We start from the raw sequence: 22,329 nt of genomic DNA, 5'->3' as shown, positions 1-22,329 counted from the left end.
TTTGTTGATTGGAAGGATGGAAGATTTAAAGTCATAGTAGGGTGCACAATATATAGATTGACAAGTAGATAGATAGATAGATAGATAGATAGATATTAAATGTGGTAGTGTAGGCTTTTCTGTAATTTTCTGTTCAATATATGTTTCTTGTATTAATACCTGACAATGAAAAAGATTGGATTGCAATGAATGGCTCAAGTTAGATTATACTCTGAATTTTCTATTGTATGGCCTGCCATGACGTAATAGCAGGATCCCAGATATGCATTATTTGTGTTTTTGAAACTAATGTGTTTCACCAGACAATAAATAAATAAATAAATAAATAAATAAATAAATAAATAAATAGTTTCACTTCCAACAATATCCCTCACGTGCCATACCTAACACCATCTACATAATAGCCTTTTACACCAATTTATTTTATTCTACGAAGTGAATGGAACTTTTCAATTAATATTTTTTATGCTATGCGTGCTTGTTGGTGTGTAATACTCATCATGGAGTTAGGGATAATGAGATTAGTTTAGAATAAGACATACATGTGATATAATGTGTTCTCAGGCATATAAAAACACCAACAACGTATGTGAACCTTGACAGTGCTTGACCTACCATTGAAAACCAAATTACTTTTCTAGGCGGAGTTAGTCGAGGGAGGCGGGGCTGTGAGAATTCTCTCCCGCTGATGAAACGCGGGCTGGAATAATGAATGAGGAGACTGGGCGGAGAGAAGTTACACTGTATGGATTCTCACATGAAACTACCAATTCGCTAACGTTATGCATTTAAACGGCGAGACTTGTAATGCAAAAAAACTGAGCCGTGTGATTGGAATGCCTCCTGTAGTACAGCTGCGTGGTGACCAGTAAATCTCGTGTTCACAAGAAGCACATTCCACCACGGACCGTTTGTCTAGTAACTGGGACGACTTCTTTGTGAAGGTATGTGATGAAAGAAAATACATCTTGTCCTCGCGGTGACCAAGCATTGCAACACCCTCAACTTCGTTGCGAAGGTCTTGCACCTCAAGAGACAGTAGAGTATGTGGGCTACTTTAGTGGAACTCGACAATTGATTATTAGCGTGTTTTGTTGATACAATAACATATTTTAGTTTAATTTTCAACATACGAAAATTATTTAAAGTTGTAATGTTCGCTAACTGTTTTGTTTCGTATTGTCTAGTTGCCAGGGAAATTTCTGTTGTCACGACAAAGCTGCATTTTTATTAGCTGGTGAGGCTCTTTTGTTACGGAGTAATAAAAGTTTCTGTGCAGCAGATATTTGTTTTTTCAATCGTAGTTTTTGATAGTTTTTTCTATCTTGAGTAACAATCTTTTTAAAATGATTTAAAACACAATAAAACAACAACAGAAATAGGGTTTCATTACTTATTTTCGATTTGACATCTCAAGGAGATTGGAGAAGCCATGGGATTTTGTGGGCCCTTGATGTACTACGTTGTATTAATGTCATTGCAAAGTTTCAAAAAAATTTTAAATCGGCACTAAATAAATAAATAAATAAATAAATGGCAGGAGTAATGTGCTTATATTGAAAAGCATGTTGTCAGTGTATGTTGGAAATGGTTTTAAACATGGTAACGGCGAAAGGTGTGATCTTACTATCGATAGTCTCACATCTCAGCCGGGAAGTAAGGTGTAGCCTACAGTGGACACAATTTCACAATTCAGTGCTTTTAATTTGATCATGAATACGGCTTATCTAATTCAATGTAGAAGCTTAGTAATTATTTGAAGATAATCAGGAGCACAAGCGAATTAATTAAATAAATGTATGAAGAAATGTATTATTATTATTATTATTATTATTATTATTATTATTGTTATTATTATTATTATTATTATTATTGCCAGAATGCTTAGTTTTTGCGTTACCTTTCTCCACCTCCCTTATGACCTTGACATGACCAATTTTAAGACTGAAACTAAATATTTCTCCTAAATACTTTGGACATCATATACATGATGATCAGGTCTATGATATTCATCTGATATACTGTACAGCTGCCAGAATATGCTTGTAATGAAGACATGTAAGTGAGTGATCAGGAAGAAATTTTTAAAAATGAAATTGGCCTATCAAATGAAGTGATTGTATGCAATGTATACTCTATGCAATATTTTAATGACTTGAGGGACAAACAGCAGAAGCTTGTTTAACAACTTTTCTCCCAGAATGCAAAGGGTTATGTTTAAAATGCTGGACAGGCCTAGTTGTTTATAATTATGGCTTCTGTGGCTGCAAGGGGTGGCCGCAGTGACTGAAAGATTTTGATGCGTGTTTGGTGGGAGCATTAGAGCGCGTGGCGGCGAATCTTGTTGATATTTCACAACAGTGATGGTGTCTAAAGTGAGAGCAGCATGGAACTGTTGGAAAAACGGTGTGGGCCTCATGGAAAAAATACATCAACAAAGAGCAGCAATCAGCAGTCCAGGATTGTGATGCCCATGCATTCATTTGAAGTCCAAGGCAAAACAGGCGAGCTCTTGCAAATCCGCTGGCTGCCAGTTTCGAACTTGGGCTTGAGCAGCTGGTTTAGTCAAAAACGCTATTGACCTAAAACCCAATTAAGTGACTTAATTTTTTATTTATATGCTGGCTACTGGTGCACTGAGCTTTTCTGGAAAAAGTGGAGGAGAATCTGAATTAATTTATTTAGTTGTGGGGTTATATATTATGTAAATGCATTTTGTTACTGCGTGGAGGCAGATGTGTTTGGTTCATAAACTGCACATGACCAGCAGACAGCTTAAGTGACCCACCATCCAAACATAACAGTGACCAACCAAACAAAATACTGCTCTTTACAGGCCTCGCGCTCCCTGATGCATTTCTTGGTTTTTAAATGCAGCACGTCTGTAAGTTAATGGTCATCTGAATATCCCATAGAGGCTAATCTGCACATGCTCTCATGGAAACATTTAAAATTTCAGCCCTCTGCTGGGGTTAATATGCCTAATTAAAAAAAAATTAAAATAAAAAAAACATTGCAGAAATGGCTGGGGAATCTCCCTGAGACATGTTTTAAATATTAAATGTTGTTTCAGACGTTCAAATTTTCCACAGCGCAATGGCTGAATTTGACATTCGGTAGAGAAACTGAGGAATGGAGTGTTTGACAGAATTTATTCACCGTTTAAAGAGGTAGGCTAATTATGTTTAAGACCTGCTAAAGGAGGACGTAAAACCCTTTGCTGGAATATCGTTGTCGCCCACCCATTACTGACCAAAATTAGCGATCAAACATTACTCAAGTTCTTTTTTATATCGTAGCACTTAATCACCATTTCAGTCTTTGACAGATTATATGACAGATCATTTGCAATGTTGTCGGCCATCCCGTCTGTGTGTCTTACATTTTCATTGCTTCAGTTCGCCGAGTCCTCCTGATGAATGAACAGATAAGCTCTGATGTTTGGTGTTCCCCTCCTTGAGGATGCCGGTGTATTTTTGGATTTTTCCATCCAGGCATATTTGAGGTGTACTGAAGAACTGCCTGTCTCTGTTTGATCAGCGATTGATCGTATAGTGTTGATTTGGATAGTTGTGCCCTAATTTGCACAGATATGTATGAATCTGAACCAGTTCATTTCAGTAATATAGTAAAGAGTGGTTTTATCAAAGTGACTGTACTTACCGTATATAACTGATACTTATGTTGCCAGCAGTGTTGTATTATGGGTAAGGAACTGGCTCATTTTACCCTTGAGCAAGGTGCTTAACCTGCATTGCTTCAGTATTCATTCAGCTATATAAATGGATTCAAAAGGTTGTGTAAGTTGCCCTGGATGAAATTTCCTGCTAACTGCCAGCAATGTAAGGTAATGTCATATATAAGATTATCTTAAGCACATTAAAGGCAGCTGACTAACTTCATTCTGATTCAGTTTTGCTTTAACCAATGTCAATGACATAATGAAGTTCCCTCATTTTAAATCATAATAAATTGTGAAATGCAATTAGATACAGTCTAAAGGTTATCTGAGACATAATATAAAGTGCACCACAATGTCACAGTGATAAATAGGTATTTAAAAAATATCCGGAAAGCATAGGCGCACTGTGCCAACATGCAAAATTTGTTTCCTTTCTTCCATCAGAAATACATGTTTTTTTTTTACTGTGTTATCCAAAGTTGCTTTTGTTTTGCTTGATCTCATATTTTGCCGAGCCACCGCTTTTTTCTCAGCAGTAAAACGGCCATCACATGCATGTTGGTTTCCAAAGAAACTGTGGAAACTTGTGTGCCTGTGTGTGCCAGAGCCAGAGCCAGAGCCAGGGTCAGTGCTGTCAGAAAGGGGCCCTGGCAGAGCCGAAAGGAGGATGCACTACTTCCTCTCTTCTGCCGGGGCATGAATCAAGTCTTTTGTTCTGCCCTCAATGCAGATGCAATGCAGGATTCAATGGCCACGTCTGGAGTAGTGAGTTTATTCACTGTCACATCGACAGTCAACATAGAGTTTATTTATTCGTTGCTATTTATGGTTTCTTGCTTTTTTGCTTGCCTGCCATACGACTGTGGACTGTTTAACCAATATATAGAATTAACAAGGTGCAGTTGAAGTGATGGACTAGTAAAGTTGAGGAACAGTCAGCACAACATTCATGCTTCAAATGCAAGTGTAAGTCAGACACCTGTTCATGAATTTCTGGTGAATACATTTTGGTTTCATATTTGCATTTTTAAAAAGAGTTTGAGAAATGCGTCCTCCTAATAATTGCTTCCCAGCTGAAATGAGTCTGATACCTGACCAGAGTGAATATGACAGTGCAGTTACCCAGCATGGTTACGGATGTGTGCAGCAGTGCTGGGCCTGGCTCCGGCCCTGGTCCCGCTGGGCTGCTGGGAAAAGCCTGTTTATCACGGCGACTGCCTCGAACCTTCAGTCTGCCCACCGAGACGGCAGCCTGTTTGGCATAGACGGGTGATGAGTGGTCTGTTGCTGCTACACAATGGAACAAGGACTTTATTAAAATACATTTTGGAGTGCTTACTGTGTTAGCAAATTCTGGTGGTGATGATTATGGCAATGGAAGTAATTGAAGATGCTGATCATGTGGAAGATAAACACCAGCACACCGTTCAGCAGAAACAAATGGAGAGAGAACAGTGCAGAAAACAGCTGCACGTGGCAGTAACATGCAGGCTAGGAGGGACTACAGGGAACCACCCTCACAGGCCGCTGAGGGTTAAAGGGCACGGGGCATCGGTTCGGGAGAGCGTGCGCCCGTGTTGACGGTCACTACCGGTCAGGAAAGGGGTGCCTGCGGGCCGGGCTGAATTTCCCCTCACTCTATCCCCCCCCCGGACCTTTTCCCCTTGCACATCTGGCACAGCGAGAGCCCCCACAATGGAAGCAGGAAGGAGCTGCAGGAGCCTGAGGGATTGTCTTATGGGCCCGTAGGAAATGCAGAGGGAGGGGCTGGAAGTTGCGGGAGTGATCTGTGGGCCCATGCGAGCGTTTTTTTTCCTTCAATTTTCCTTTTTTAATTGCATGATGTAATCTTTGTTGCTGAGCAGTGCTGTCATAAAAGCTTTCTGTATACAGAAACAGGATATACCCCCTTTTGTATTCCAGTGTTCCCAGCAACACCGATGAATGCAAGTATTTCATGGAGTCAGTGCGGTAATCTCACAATGTTAAATGTCAAGTTGCACTGCAAAACAAAAAATGTCTTTTTTGTTTAAATGTAGAAGTTGTAGTGTTATGTACAACTTAGGTTTCTTTGTACAGGTTTATGAAACACTTTGTGCTCTAAGTATGAAATGTATCATAAATTGCTATACATAATAATTCACTATATTATATGTGTGTTCCCCATTAATTAGATTTCTGGGAATGTCCAAAATGGAATCTGGCCAAACAATTTTGAAAAGTGCCTTCTGTAGCCCTCCTTTGCTAATTTTAAACAAGCTGAGCATTTGTAAACTTGGTATGACTCACTGGCTGGCTACCTCAGTATTTTCCATTTTTCCAAGTTTAGCATTAAACTGTTGCTAAAAATGTGCAACACTTCTCAGTATCTCACGATAGAAATTCAAGCCAGTTCCACACACCAAAATGTAATTTCTTAATAAAAAAGATAAAGAAAACTATTTAACATAAGTATTTGACTTTTCATTAATTTCCAGAATTGAATTAACTGAAATGGAATGAACCCCACACAAACTGTATGTATGTACTGCAGCATTAGTTTAATGATTAAAATAAATTTATGTACATGTATCTGCTAATGAAACAGAGTGCATACATTGGTAAATCAGGACAGAACACTGTCCCTCATTTGGCTGGCGGTTGAAGATTAATTTTGCAAAGAGGAAGAACTGGCCCAATCTGTGCAAGATCAGCTTTATTTCAGCTTGACTTCCTCAGATTTTCTTGTGAGTACTTATTTGAATTGCCCTGAGGTAACACAAGAGCGACACGTAGCATTTGTAGCTGCACAGGTTTTGTGATATGACTCAGTGAAGCAGCAATCTGCCCATTTTTGCCAAGTCAGCCATAATCTCATAATGGTATAATATTAGTATTTTTTAAATTCCTTGTTACATTAATAACCGCTGAGTTTTTTTTGCAGAATTATTTTAGTTTCTATCTTTGTTATCCATATATACAGTGCAGTTATGTATAACATTATAAATGAAATAGAAAATGGAATAGGAAACACGCTGTTTAATTGACAACTCTGTCTCTGTTCCAACAGTAAAATATACTTGAATGATTGACTGTGTGTTAAATCATGGTGTCCACCTGTAAGGAGAGGTAAGGGGCGGATAATGTGGTTAGCACAGACACATTACACGCGTCCTAAGTGCCAGTGAGTCCCTGCTGTAATGTTACACTTGCTGTTTAACCACTGGCTCCTGAAGGAAAGCATGGCACTTCCCTCAGATGCAGTTTCTTTCCTCTCTCTTGTTTACTTCCTGTGTTTCAAATTGCCAGGAGGGCCTTCCACTTGACAACTGCTGCTCACGTCATTCATATGACACACGGAGGGACAGAGAGAGAGAGAGGGAGAGAGGGAGAGAGGCAGAGAGAGAGAGAGAGAGAGAGAGAGAAAGAGAGAGGGAGAGAGAGAGAGAAAGAGAGAGAGAGAGAGAGAGAGAGAGAGAAAGCGAGAGAGAGAGGGAGAGAGAGAGCATATAAGAAAGTCAGATTACAGTCAATGTGTGGCACTGTGCTTGTGTGCCCATTCACCTGCATCTGACCATCATCATCAGCGAATCCTGAAAAAACTGTCCGTCCTGAGCAGCTCTCAAATGGCTGTTCTCTCTCTCCTTCTCTCTCAAGCCCATTTTTCTCATACTGCGTTTTATTTTGGCAGCACAGCTCTAGTAGTTACCTCAGGAAGACAAAAATGAACATTTGTTGTTTTTAGGAGTGTACTCCAGGCAAGTTGTGCTTGCTTCCATTTGCCAGCGAGGCAGTAGCAGGACTGCTAGTGTGACAGAGCTTTGTGCTAGTCTAAAGATCTGAGAAGAGGGTTCCTGTATACAGTCTGAGTTCCAGACATGGGCTGCTGGATGGAAGAGGTGCCAGGTGGGTGACATCCCTTTTTCAAACTGCCTCTTGTTGGATGAGGAAGCTTGGACTTTATCGGTTTTATCCAGAAGCACATTTGGCAATAGTCCTGTGTTTTTCATAAAAGTACCGAGGCTTGTTTTATCTGCCCAAGATGCTTCTGGGAAATTAGATCCGTGTGTTAAGCTGTATTCGCGGTGTGTCTGTTTGTTTTAGATTAAGTGAAGTATCCAGGATCAGGAGAGTAACAGTGGCTGTGCATGCGTGATGACTCACCTGATGGCCCACAGAGCCTGTTGTTAGGATAAGTGCATGTCCTTTGTATACTTATCTATGCCTTGTAAAGTTGTTTATGACATGATGCCAGACCTGACTGCTGTTTTACTCACTTGCAATGTGGCACAAGTCACTAAGGGGATCATTCCAGACAGTTCTGGTCCTGCATGCTTGATGATAACAGAAAGGTAGTGGATAATTATATTATCTTTAGAAACCCCGTGCTCTTTTTACAGTTATACAGAATATGTACTGACTGGAAATAAATGAAGGATGTCACATGTGACCTTAGAGAGCCCATTTATAGTTCTTTGACCTACAGTCTGAGTCCTGTCATGTTTCAACATACTGTAACTAAGCCAATGCAAGCTCTCCTTCATTGACTAGTTTCTTTGATATATAACTTGTGAAATTGCCATTGTCAGTATTTCACGCTTGTGACTGTAAAGGGGACAGAAATTGCATCGGTCAATAATGGCATTCATGTGAAGCATAACAATTTTGTCAATGGGGCAGATGGACCGAAATGCAAAATGTTCACAGCTCATAGGTGACCATAATCAGAATGGATCATAACTGTGCTGTGTATACCCTGACTGATGTCATGATGCTTCGGCTAACTTCTGGATAACTTCTAAACATTTACTCATTGGCTGTCAGTTATGATACTGGGATGGTGGAATCCATGCCATTTTGCTGTATGAAATTTTGGTTGTTATGCTAAAATGCTTCAACCCTCAACCCTCATTATGCATGAGACACAATTTTATTGAACTTTACTGAATTAATTATAAATATAAATAAAGTATTATTTTATTAGCAGGTATATTACTTTTATATCTTAATTTATATTCAGAATTAATTTAATAGATTAAACACAAATGGACAACCTTTAACTGTAGTTCTATAGTAGGTAATTTTAGTAAGGAAAAAACAGGCATATCAACATGATAGTAGTTGATAAAAGTCATATGAGTATATGCTACATACTGTAAAGAACGAATGAGAAACAAGGTTATTTCATGCAACTGATCACTGAACACATCCTGATTGGCTAGTGCACGGTCAGACTACTACTCCTTACAAACTGAAATGTAAGTGTTCCATGTGCTGATTTACTATCCAAGTCAATGTCTGGCCTGGTATTTTCCAAACACATTTGTGCCCTTAAAATACAACCTGTTGTTATTAGAAGGCCACTGCTGCCTCGCTTAAATGATCCTTTAAACTAACTCTGAACATTTTCAAATGGATATTGGATAATGTGTGAATGCGTTAATGACAATAAAAAGAGTACATGTAATAATATAATAAAAAGTGGCAATTTGCGTATGAGTGCCTTAAAAGACTGCATCACCTCAGCGATTTAGTTCTGTGCATTCCAGAACCATCCATTCCAGTTATTTGCAGAATTAGGTCATTTGCCCCCACTCAAGGTTGTGCAACAGTCCACTCCTGCCTGATTCCAGAGGGAGAGCTTACTTTCCCTCTTTGCCTAGCTTGCTCCCCTCGCTCTGTAGCTGCAGCTCGTTTTCGGCCGTCACACTTGTTTACACAATCGTCCACTTGACCATAAATGGACAATAAACCAATAAAGATCCATATGTGATAAACCGTAAACTATCATTCGTCTGATATACAGTCTGTAGTTTATGTTTCCTCTGGCTGTTTATGCACTGAAATGTTTCTGCTTTAGACCGCGCTAAAAGGACACCGTTGCTGCTTTTTGCTTCATTTTTTTCATACCTGTGTCCTTTTTCTGGGATTATGATTGTGAGTGCATTAGGGCTGTCTGTTGTTGAATTTCATTCAACACTGTATTCCAAAAACAAAGAGACAGCAGAGATTTGATTTGATTTGAAATATTTATTGCAAAACTTGCATCATTATTGCATTGCTATAAAATGTTTAGGATTACTTTTAGGCACTTCCTAAAAGTATTCAAGTTATGTGTGTTGTGTCCACAAGGGGGCGCACGAAGGGCACAAAGACAGTATAAGGTAACACTGCGGTAATATGTTACATAAATAGTTGATAGATAGTGACAAAGTAAAAATCAGTAAATAAGTTATTTTATTTCCTATTCTAGGAATATTTGAATTTCAAATCTAAATATGACAGCCCTACAATAACCTACATCAGACTTCTTGTGCTACAGGCAATACTGGCATTTATAATACACAAGTACCACTGGGCCAGCTGGCTGGAATTACAGTATCTACTCTCTTCTAAATGATATTCAGTTATGTATTGGATATGAACCCTGCCTGCATAGTGTCTGTTCTAAATCATGAGTTACAATGCAAGCAGTCAAATACGTCTCAGCATGTGTTTAGTGGAGAGAGAGAAATATAGTATCAAGACTAGGGATCGTATATACAACGTACTTATGAAAAGCTGAAATGCATTGTCTAGTGAACATAAACAGATCTTTTTAGTGAGAATAAATGAGATTTTTGTATTTAATAGTCTTTTGCATTAGGGTTTGAATTGGTCAGAGTGAACGTGTGTCATAAATCAATATTAAGCGACTAAACTGGGAGATGACGTAGAACTAATGGAAGCCAATTCCATTCATTCAATGAAAACAAGGCAGAGAGAGAAGGAACGAATGTGAAAAGCATTTGTAGGAAGCGTACGTTTTGGCGTGTAGTTGTGAAGCCTCTCCATTGTGAGGAGCGTGAGTCAGAATGAGGCTGCCGTTCTGTGACGGGAAGCCTCGGTCACAGTGGCCGATAATGCACGGAAGGCTGAACGCTGCAGTGCTGCTCACGTCGTCATCATTTCACTCCTGGGGGGATGGGGATTCGCTGACATCACTCTATTATCGCCTTGTTTCTGAAGGCGGCTTCGAAGAGGTAATAAATGGCGCGAATAACGGGACGAAGGCAGCCTCCGAGGACACCTGGAGGAAACGGTGACCTGGACTGCACCCCGACGCTCGGGAACAAGGGGGACGGGCGAAACGAGGCTCTCCGGCCCCCGCTCACCTGTCACATGCTCCTGCCAGCCCCGTCGTGTTTCAAATTCCCGTCGGGCGGTTGGCCTGGTAATCCCTTTCCCTCCTTTTGCGTGGGTGAGCTTCCTTTAAGCGCCTGAACAATTCACTGCTCCCTGCGCTGGGCTGTCAGCTCGCCGAGGCGTTTGAGTGGCGTCGGCGCTGTCCAGTCCCGGCTCTGCGGCGGACGCTCACAGGATCTGACAGGATGCGCCACGTGCCACCCGGTTAGGGGACGGGGCCTCTGTCTGTCGAGTCAGGGCTCTGCTCCCTCGTAAGTGCACTTCAAATGCATAACTGCGCCTTAAAGTGCATCCGCCAGCACATCCGCATTGTGAAGCAGAGCTTTGGCCTGCTGATTATTGTTTACAATGAGCTGGAAGAAATGGTTTATGTTTCCTGCTCGCGTGCTTGTTTGGTTGTATGAAAGGGTGGCAATTAAATGGATTTTATTTAAAAAAAAAAAAAAAAATGTTGGTAGTGAAAAATAGAGGGCTTTGCTTTTGTGTGAGGGAAGGTGGTACTTACTGTCAGATTGACTTTTTTATTTGGAGCATACGTGGGCCTGCGTATATCCAATTCCCACCCTAATTTGGAATGTTCAATCCGCAACCGCGACCGCGTTCGTACGCGCAAACCCCACTGCTGATTTGGGAGACTGCAGACATCCGGAATTCTCCTCCAAAACACGTGGTGTCGCCAGCTGCTTCTTTTCAGACACAGAGTGGAGTCGGAGGAAGACCTTTCATATGCGGCTTTAACATGCAGTCCCTGAGTCCCAATGAGAGCAATGAAATGGACCCCTAGCCGACTGAACCCTCCCATACCCTGGGTGACGCATTCGCCAATTGCTCATCGGCCTATATAGCTGCTGGCCTCAGTCGGCACGGTCCGGATTCAATCGATCTGATTCAGCTGAACCCATCCGACAGCCCCCCAGATTGACTTTTAAAATTTTTTTTTAAAGCAGGAGTGGTGAGCTGTGTGTAGCTTTGCAAATGCACATTTACATTTCTAAATGTATGCCTGGATTGAGTTCATAGAGTGAACACATGGGTTTGTCAGATATATTTACATTCCTGCAGCTGAATTATAAGCTGATGGTTATCGCTTAAAATACAAGATTGAAGTCTGATTTATTGCTTAAAAGATACTGCGTACGGATTTAGGAGGTGCACCGTCTGATGTAAATTGTTGCACTGTTTCATGTAAGCTGTGCTTTCTTTGGAAGCTGCGCTCCAAACACTTTCTCCGTCATCGTTCTTGAAGAGTTGGCAGGAGTGTGAGCCGAATTAATGACAAGAAACTGTACATGTTCTGAGATGAGGGGTCTGCTGGGGCTCAGTTAGAAAGATAAGAAGACTCGCTCTGGGCCGTGCACACTCGCGGAAGCAATTTTTTTCTACAAAATCCTTCAGTTAGATGCATTCTGGGAGTCTGGGAGTGATTGGGGCAGGATGACATCCCTCTGTTTCGCTTGAGGCTGGGTAGCGTCGGCAGGAGCGGAGCTGGCTTTCTTAACCATGCACCCCTGAGAAACGGACGGGTTAGACACAAGATGGGATTCAGCAGCTACTGGTTCTGCTCCTGGCTTCAAGGTCCCATCTACTCCGGTCCTTGTCTGCACTTTTGAGTTCGCGGCTGCTCAATGCTCTTCAATTATATAGAGTGCACAAAAAAGCATGTGATTGGAGCCATATGTTTCTCATGGCCAGGGACTTGTATGCGTCAACCTGCTGTTACTCCTTACCCTGCTCAGTGTTCAGCCCCACTGGTGTAGTGGAGTGGGCCCAGAGGTGCTGCCCCAAGCGCAGTCATACGAGCTGGGGTAAAGGATTTTTAAGTGCAACTCCCCATGTGAGTGCCTCAATTTCTTTATTCCATCTAAAAGTTGTTTTTGCATTTTAAAATATTTTTAGCGATTGGGAGAACCGACAGATCGTTGAACGATGCTTCTCTGTTTCCGATGTCTTTCCCTTTGTAAGATTTACTGTAGCCCAGGTGTGTAACAGGTCTGGTGTGGCATTCCTCGGGAAATCATTGCACCATAAATCCTTTCAGACATATTTTCAACAAATTATTTTTACTTCTGTCTCATACACCCGTGAAAACACACTCTGCTTTTGATGTTTAGACGCGTGCTTCCCGTATCCTCTTCCCTAACCTCATCAATTTCCTTCAGGCTTCGTTTCTGCCAGGGTACTCCAGTATCCCAGTATCCTCTCTGTCCTTGCTGCATGGGAACCACGCCTCTCTTTTTTTCGTCTGGGTGGCCTTCTGCATTATTTTTATGATTGGTAATATAGCTGACTTGTATTTCCTCCTTTCTGTTTGTATAAATTCCTGAGCTTGAGCCTGACCCTGCTCGCGAGCTTGACATTCTCACAGTGTTAGTTTAACGTTTGCTTAATGTTTAATTGAGTAGTCTGATGTGTGCAATGAGCACAGAGCCCAGGATGGAGGGTGGGCCTTTTCTAAACATCCCCACTCCCCAGTGAACAGTGTGTTCGCATGTCACATTAAATATGAAGGAAAAGAGGTATAATGCTCACATAATGGATACAATCACCGCAGGCAAATGTTGATGTGCAATGCATCTTTAATCCTGATCAGGATAAAAACAATGCTGTTTCCTTTGACCCTTTTCACACTGCTACAATTGCATGTTTTCATTTTGAATATTTGTGGAAGTTACTATTCAACAAGCCTGTTCCCCATATTTGCATTTGTATGCTTTGCGTGCTTTTCTGAGATGTTTTTATTTGAACTGTGGAAGACAATAAGGACCATTGTCCTTTATATATCTGTGTACTTCCATGAAGGTCACAATCTCGGGAATCATGGAAGGTAAATAAGCTTTGGTTATAAGGACATTGTGTCTCATTACATACTTTTCCCCCATTTTCAGAGCTGTGTTGAGGTCGATTCGAACTCTTAAGTTGTGTTCTCGCATTCTCTGGACATATGCATTGGGTCAGATGGATACTGACCCTGTCGAGCCCCTGAATTCAGGAGAGAAATCGTGGAATTTAAAGCGGCTGAGAAGCTGTGGAATGCAGCCCAGAGCGCAAACACTTGAAAAAGAATATGGTGGTGTGTAGGGAAACTGAACTAATACAAAGGAGCTTATAATGTAAATAATACATTTTATTTATATAATTCCTAATCGTGTGGTGTAACAGACATCCTGGCTTTATGAAAATTGTGTTAGCAGTGTGACTGATGTTCATCTTCCAACTGTGATATTTAAATTATATCAGATTTGCCAACTTTCAGATATGGAAGTCTCAGTAATCATTGGCTTAGGTTCGTATATGAATACTCTTTCATTAATAAAAGATTAAAAGCACCAGTGATTCTGTTTCCCATAAATGTTCATAACAAAGCCTAAAAGGCATGCATAAATTAACCAATAATTCATTGATATGAGTATATTTCCTGAAAGTGTGAGTGAATGTAGGTCTCTTTGTCATTAAATATTAAAACACAGAAAGAACTGGAGTTTATAACAGTAATTGGATAAAACATCACACTCCTACTTTCCAGAGGCGCTAACACACCACTGGAGCTAAATGGGCTTTCCAGCAATAATGTACGATCAGTTTTGTTAATTTGCCTTTCACTGTAAAATGGATTATGCTGAAGTTGCTGTTCTGTAACATGAGCATTGGCATGACGTCAGTAGCGCATCAGTAGTTGTGAAGCACAGCCAAGTACGTGCTATGGTCAGTGTAAATATAGCGTAAATACGTATTATATTGGGATAATAATATTTCTGTTCAGACTTGGAACACATACGTGCTTTCTTTTGTATCCCGATAATTCAGAATTTTGAAGCAAACGTCTTCTCAATCTATTGAATCATTTTCTTTTCCCAAAAACCAAGCTCTTAAGTGAGTTCTTCATTGGTTTTTGATGAGTCACAATGCTTCTTTTAGAAGTTCTCTTGACAGTTCAGGCAGTAGAAACATTATTGCTGAAATGCTTCAAATTATCTTGTTGAATTAGAATACATGCAACAGCCCCACTGTATGCTTGTTTGGAGGTATGGTTATGCTCTGCAGATTAACAGAGGCTCATATCACTGTGTATGTTTTAAAAGTGTGGCCTAAGGGCCATGGGCAACCGTGCTATCAACATACACTTGCCCCTTGGTTGATCAAAGGAACAGTTGATCAGTAGGAACTGTAACAGCGCTAATCACTGTGTACAGCAAGATCAAAGGTAATATTAGCCTGCACTGAGTCATTAATTATTGTGATGTTCTTCATTTGGATCATTATAAAAATGATTTGGGACGATTTGTACGAACAATACATGCGCTTTTGCTCTCTCTCTCTTTCTCTGAATCTCTCACATTTATACTTCATAGATTTCACTCTCTTCTTTTCCATGGCTAAATTGATGACAGTGTTTTGGTCAGAGGGCAGCTGCTATAGGAATGGAATTCCATCGGCTGCTGCAGGTGTTGATTTACTTCAGATCAGATCATTTCAGCATAGGATTTTTTCCATCATTAAATCAAACATGATTATTCATGGAATATTTTTCTTAACAGATGGAGTTCTCATCAGTGGATAATGGAATTGGGTAAACTTGCATGGAAGCGTTTTGCCAGGTCTCCTGCAGTTGGACTGAATCGATCCCGTGGACCCTCTGTATGCTGGGTTTTGTTCCAGCCAATCTCTTGCTCAGTTAAGGTTAAGCTATTTTCCCTTAGACGTATTAACACAATCCAGGTTTGGCTTATAAATGTTTTATTTGTTGTTAAATTCTTCATTATCTACCAAATGATTCGTTTTAGCTGCCAGATGTCCACACTTTCACCAATTTGGAGCCTATTGATTTACCTCGGTCTTCAATTTGATCCGTTCGTTATTTTTCTTTATTTATGTAATTGATGCCAATGTAGCATAATAAGCACGATGTGAATATAGGACATTTATTCTTCATGGACTGCATAACAATTTCTGATGTAAGTTGGATTAAGAGGGTAAATATTCCCCATGAGGAAACCATGAAAAGCCTAATTGATGCTAATTGATAAAAATGAACAGCTTGTTAAAATTCTCTAATTGCATTCTGGTTATAACTAAAATCAGCATACACAGGGGTCCCCCAGGGCCGAGTTTGAGAACCAGTGTCTTAGAGCACAAAGTCCAGTCCTGGAGCTCCGTAGTGTCTTAGAGCACAAAGTCCAGTCCTGGAGGTCCACAGTGTCTTAGAGCACAAAGTCCAGTCCTGGAGGTCCACAGTGTCTTAGAGCACAAAGTCCAGTCCTGGAGGTCCACAGTGTCTTAGAGCACAAAGTCCAGTCCTGGAGCTCCACAGTGTCTTAGAGCACAAAGTCCAGTTCTGGAGGTCCACAGTGTCTTAGAGCACAAAGTCCAGTCCTGCAGGTCCGCAGTGTCTTCTGGCTTTTGGTGTGTTTTAGCACCCGTGATTTATCTCAGTCATCGGATTGGCTAAAGAGTCCACACGGCTCGTCCTTAATTGGCCACTAATTGAAAGGAAACCACAAACACCTAAAGAAACGGCAGCCCTCCGGGACTGGAGTTTGACATCCCTGTCTTAGAGCATAATATTGTGCTGTCACTGTGCTATAACACCACACCAAGAACTGAGGCAATGAGCTGCTTGGATCAGTTCGCTGTACTTTCCTTGTGATGGTGATAAATGTTCAGAGACGCTGTGTTGCGGGTACTGGGACACTGCCAGGATATCACTGCACATACAGGATTGCCCCTAGTATGCTCCAATGAAAAGGCATGAAATTGCAGAAAGTCTTACTTAGACCCGTGTTAATGCTGCACTGGGGAGTGAATGCCTAAGCGGATATGCAATGTCATTTTGTAATTTCCTTTGTGTGATAGCCTGCTTTGTTCCTCCATTCCATCAGCTGCCCGTATCTCTAGAGGTTGATATATTTTCTTCCAGGCTTTGCTCCCGGTGTTGAACTCTTAGTATCATGAGGCCTTCAGATTTATCACTGGTTGTAAACCCCTTACTCATCGCTGCTCGCTGTATCATAAGTTGGGGCGGTATTCTTTGATGACCTGCAGAATAAAAAGATCTATACTCTATCATCATATCTTTGCACGCGCGCAAGACCATTAAGTCATAATTTTACAATCTACTCCCTCAATCCTTGATTATATTAAAGGTACCAAGAGAAGAGTAGGATCTGACCTAGGTAGACAGGCTTCACACTTCCTGCCTCTTTGGCCCTGCAATAACTTTCAGAGAACACTCTGCTTTTAAAGCTTCACTTCATAGAAATAATTTAAATCTCAAATTGGTGAAGCAATGCTGGAAATAACTGTTTTGTCTGAATTTATTGTGCTGACTGCTTGGCCAGGTCCCCCAAGTAAAACAGATTCTGTATTTTAGTGGGATTTACTGACCTAATAGTTTATATGCCTCCAGTGGTTGTACATGCGTGTATTACCCTTGTTCAAAAAATAATTTATAGTTTAATAATATTTAATATTGTTTTCATTACAAACTATTTGCTATGGTGCACAACCTGAGGCCACGCACCCCAGGAAATAATTTCCATCACAATGTAATATGATATTTCCTGTTTATAATTGTGAATAAATTCTACAAAGTAAATCATATGTATAGTCTCTGTAAGTGTAATGTTGCTGTACAAACTCTGTTCTGGAACTGCTTGAAGTGTATTTTCTTGCTTTGGACCACAAACCCCAAATGTCTTATACCAGCCAGAGTAAAACCAGCAGGTCAACAGAAACTTTTAAATATTCTTCTTTGTACACAAAGCCTGTGGGCCAATCAAAAACAGCCTAACCCTAAAATAATATTTTTAAAACTCCAGAGAACTAGCGCTTTAACTTTGACATTCAAATAAATTGTTTTCCTTTTTCCCCACAAATATTTAGTTTGGAAAGAAATCACCAAAACGAACAAGTGAAACTGCTGGGAACTGTGGCAAATTATTTCTAAAATGCGCTTATTATGCATTTTATAATTATATAAGCAACATAATTATTGTATGTTGCTTTGGATAAAAGCATCTGCCAAATAAATGTAATGTAATGTAAATGTAATGTATGAAATGCACTTCATGAATAAAATATGGTTGATTGATTAATTGATTGATTGTGATGGAAAAAAAATTTGCATTTGTTGGTGACAATATAATTTATTTGAAAGTCTAAGTTAAGGACACATTAATTGAATCCCAGCATTTGGCCTTCCTGTCAGGGGTAATTTAGCTCCATTAGGATACTCACAAGCCATTGAAGGTTAAACTAATTTGAATTAAATGCTTGTTTGGAGCAGTTAAAGATAAACAAAAGCACACTGAATTGTTGACTCAAGCACTGAGAAACACCTCTGAAACCCCGCAGCATTGGAGTGGTAGGTGTGACTTAAAAGCCCTTTGATCAATAGCTAAGAAAACCTTTGAAACCCTAGTCCCCAAAAAGCCAAAGGGTTACAGGAAGCGCCTTATCCCCGCAGCCCACCCCAGGTCTGCTCCTTCCTGGCAGAGAGGAGTCAGATGAGCCCTTTGTTTATGTAACCATTGCTGGAGCCCCGCCTTGTGATGAGAGCCACAAAGACACACATAAATCCCTAATGAGTGTCTGTGTGTTTGTGTGTGTGTGTGTGTGTGTGTGTGTGAGAGAGAGAGATAGAGAGAGAGAGGGACACCATGGGATTGCACTCTGAACAGAGTGGTAATGAGAAGCTCTATCTCTCCGCACCATTGATCTGGTCCTTGGGCTGTGGTCAGTATGCGCAGAGATCCACAGTCCTGTGCCTTCGTCTCTCAACAGGTACAGGGATGGCTTCTCTGTGAAAAAGAGGTCCTCTTGTTGACCGGGGAAGTCCTGGTCCAGCCTGGGACTGGAGTAGCGGGCCACAGGCAGAGAAACTGATGGACCGAAAATGGAAGTGTTCATAGGGTAAGAGCTGTCTTCCTTGATGCCGTGGCATACTTGCCCATGTTGTGCTTGTTGGTGATACATCCTGGCCCTGACATTGCCCTTATTAGCGAACTTTCGCCTCACCCATTCACAGTTTAAACAACGGTTTAAATATATCAGAGAACTGTTTTGGCTCTTAAAAATTCAGATTAACATCCTTTCAAAGGGCAGTGACAGCTTCGCAAGTTATGTGTTAATTTGCGCTAGCTCTGTTTGTGTGAATTGCTACTGCACTGATACAACAACAGTAAGTGAGTGGATTACCGTGTGAGTCATAATATCAACACTTGCCTGTCATGGTGATGGCGTAATGGTCTGGGGCTGTGTAGTTAAACAGAGACTGCCCTCTTGTCAGTAAAACTAAATGTTTATACAACCTGCAATTGTTTTATATGCTGTTTATACTCAAATATGGGTGTTGAACCTGCGGTGTGTGTGTAGCTGTAGTATACTAGAAATCCATCTGGCGGAACTTGATTGCGTACGAGTTAGCAAATTGGCCTTTTAGTGTCAGTCATTGAAGACAGACCCTCATGGGACCGATGGGTTATCTCTTCTCGTGTGCACAACAAGAGCAAAATGAGCACGCTGTAGCCCAAAGACTGACTTCTAAAAATGTCTTCAAGGTTAGCTTTTAATCTTTGAATAGTTCCATTACTTATCTCTAGCCAAGCAGTGGACTTTGTGGCTCAGCCTGAATAACTTTTATTGTACAATTTGATGTATAACCCAGTCTTTTCCTTTGATCAGTTCAAAACCTCCTTCTAATTATGCATTTGAATGTACTGCCTTTTTCACTATTCCAATGAAAATAGACAAATCACTTGAAATGAGTGCATGGCATCTGTACACTCCTGTGTTTTCTGTAAATTTACTTTTGCTTGTGCAGGAGTTGGACTAGAACCCCCCACCCACAAAAAATAGACGCCATTTTCTTTGTATGGCTGATTTCCTCTTTCTGTTACATTAACTGATCAGGTCCTGTCAGCTATTTCAGTTATCAATTTGGTGCAGGCTATTCTGCTGTTCTAAACAGAATATCTACAGGAAATAGCCTGTTTAGAGCACCAGAATAAACTAAGACCTGCCATCTATATCCGGTGCTCATACATTAGCACTGGGATTAATGTGAGGCTCATTGGGGAACAGGGTTGTACATACGTTTGGAACTGAGGCTTAAACAAAATGTTTATTGCAGATCCCGATGACCATCCTACAGGAAATACCAATACATCAAAATCATAGATCTGAATGGCGATTCTTTATTTATGGTCAATACAAATGAGTAGAACTCCGGTGTATCTAAGTGTAGACACACTGTAAGTGTAGGTATTTAACTGTAAAAGTAATGGCAGCTTAGGCTCAGGTCAGCTGTAGGGCTGTGTTAACAGACCAGAGCGTGGCTCTTGGCCGGAACATGCTATCAAAATGAATACGGGGACATGCTTGAGCTGGGGCGCTGGGATTCGTACACGGGTTCGGGATTCGTTTCGGTTGTTCGAAATGACGATAAGCGATTCACGGACGCCTGTCAAACGGCAACGTCCCGCCATGGCTGTTGATCGGAGTAACGCGAATAGACAGCCTGTGCAGTGCATGGCACACGGTGGCGTCAGGATTACAGCTCAGGGCTCTTACACATTCCGGGCTATTGCATTCCTGCTTTTCTACTGTTTCTCCAGTTATTGTGTTGGTAGTGTGTACTACATGTTGGTCACTTGTAGCGGCCGTCTGCGCGGTGGTCTGAGCTGGTGAGACCCCGCAGTGCAGCAGGCCTTCTGTGATTCGGTCTCCAGTGCGATGTAGTGTTCGTGTGTATAGTCAAACGTGCCCTGGCACTTTTAGTGCTAATAAGGTTCTATTTTTAGTTGTTAGAAAGCTAACTCCTTCCAGACTTCCAAGGGGGATCGTTGCCTGAGGCACAACATGCCTCTTTTGAGCTGCTGAGCTCTCACAAGCACAGAATCTCTCTCTCTCTTTTTCTGTCTGCCTCTCTGTCTGTTTCTCTCTCTCTCACTTTCCCACACACATACACACTCACACACAAACACAAACCCTCACACAAATGGATTCAACATGAATAAATATTGCATGATGCCACACATATGTGCACACACATTACCATACACACACACACACACTCACACTCACACACACAGACACACACGCACACATGCATACATGTGCACACACACCTATACATACATACGTGCACACTCATGCACACATATGCAGTAACCTCCCCAGTTTCTTATAACACAAACAACAAAGAGGTTTGTCTAAAAAAGAGAGTCCACACAGAACCACCGCTCATCTTACGAACATGCACGCACACACACACACACACACACACACATGCACAGGCGCACACACACACATACGCACACAAACATACATACAAATGCACGCACACACACACACACACAAACACACATGCACAGGCGCACACACACACACACACACACACACACACTCATTAAGCGCACAGACTGGAACAGATTGGATGGTCTGTCAATGGCTTAGATTCAATCAACATTTAACTTTGACTAACAATAGAAATCAATAATTTATTGATACGCAAATGCAATTTTGGTAAGTTCAGAAATTGCTGAAACTAAGTCGCCGACCTTAGTCTGTGATGAAAAACCGTGGCGCTTGCTAGTACTTCATGTCAAAGTTAAGGACAAACATCGGCTGAATCCAGGTCAGTGGCCTGGTTGTCTCCACGAGGATGAGCCATAATGAATTAATGTGCCCCTGTCCCTCTTTAGGACCCCTTGGGTGCTAGTTAATTATGGTACAGCAGGTCAGACGACTGTCTCTGTTCTCCACTCTTGACTGGGATTCTGACAAAGGTTGCTCTACTGTGTGCTGTTTACTTTCTAATGAGGACAGAAAAAAGCAGTATGGTGGTGAGCAGCAATCGTGTACTGTGTAGTACCTAACCTTCTCAATTCCTATTACTGACCACAAGCACTGTTTCTCTTGGGGGTGGAGGGGGTTTCTGCTTCAACAAAATCAAACATCTAACATGCCAGTGGCTATTTTCTTCTTCTTGTGTGTGTGTGTGTGTGTGTGTGTGCGTGTGTGTGCATGGGTGCGCGTGTGTGTGTATGTGTGTGAAAGAGAGAGAATGCTGCATTGTGTGAAATTGCAATGTGATGGAACATACTTTGATAATGACGGTTTGCTGAAGGACATATTTTTACTTGAGTTTTAACCTTTTAATCACCAGTTCTGAAAATAAAATCAATCAACAAGTCACCCTGGGTTTCACACTGATGTTTTTCATTCAAAATTGTGATTTTTTCGGAGCGGTCAAGTTGACAAATTATTCTGCAGAGAGCTTTTCAAGTGTAAAGGCTGAAGTGAACACATTTGTATGAAGCCTTTAAATGTCCCTGTTGGCTCCGTGCTCCGGCTCCGTTCTCAGCAACCTGCTGCTATAACCATGGGCTGGCACCAGAGGGTGCTGTTGCACCTTGTTCTGAATTATTTACTCTGTGAATTGTGTGGCGAGCACCACTTGCAGCCATTGATAAGATGGCTGTGTG

General features: G+C 41.2%; 1 protein-coding gene across 2 annotated transcripts in view; it reads left to right on the top strand.

Annotated features, from left to right (window-relative positions):
• Positions 1 to 737: 737 nt before the first annotated feature.
• Positions 738 to 22,329, top strand: part of LOC118221053 (ankyrin repeat and fibronectin type-III domain-containing protein 1) — a 180,833-nt gene continuing 159,241 nt past the window's right edge. Inside the window, exons 1-2 of one of the 2 annotated variants that reach the window (XM_035405663.1) lie at positions 738 to 944; positions 18,626 to 18,754. In XM_035405663.1, the coding sequence (XP_035261554.1) occupies positions 18,738 to 18,754 (17 nt within the window). In that variant the 5' untranslated portion in view covers positions 738 to 944; positions 18,626 to 18,737. Of the gene's footprint in view, positions 945 to 18,494; positions 18,755 to 22,329 lie in introns of those variants that run through there. The other variant, XM_035405662.1, reaches the window with a different exon arrangement.

Source organism: Anguilla anguilla, chromosome 2 (genome assembly GCF_013347855.1).
Source record: "Anguilla anguilla isolate fAngAng1 chromosome 2, fAngAng1.pri, whole genome shotgun sequence".
NCBI lineage: Eukaryota > Metazoa > Chordata > Actinopteri > Anguilliformes > Anguillidae > Anguilla > Anguilla anguilla.
This window is presented reverse-complemented; position numbering and strand designations above follow the sequence as displayed.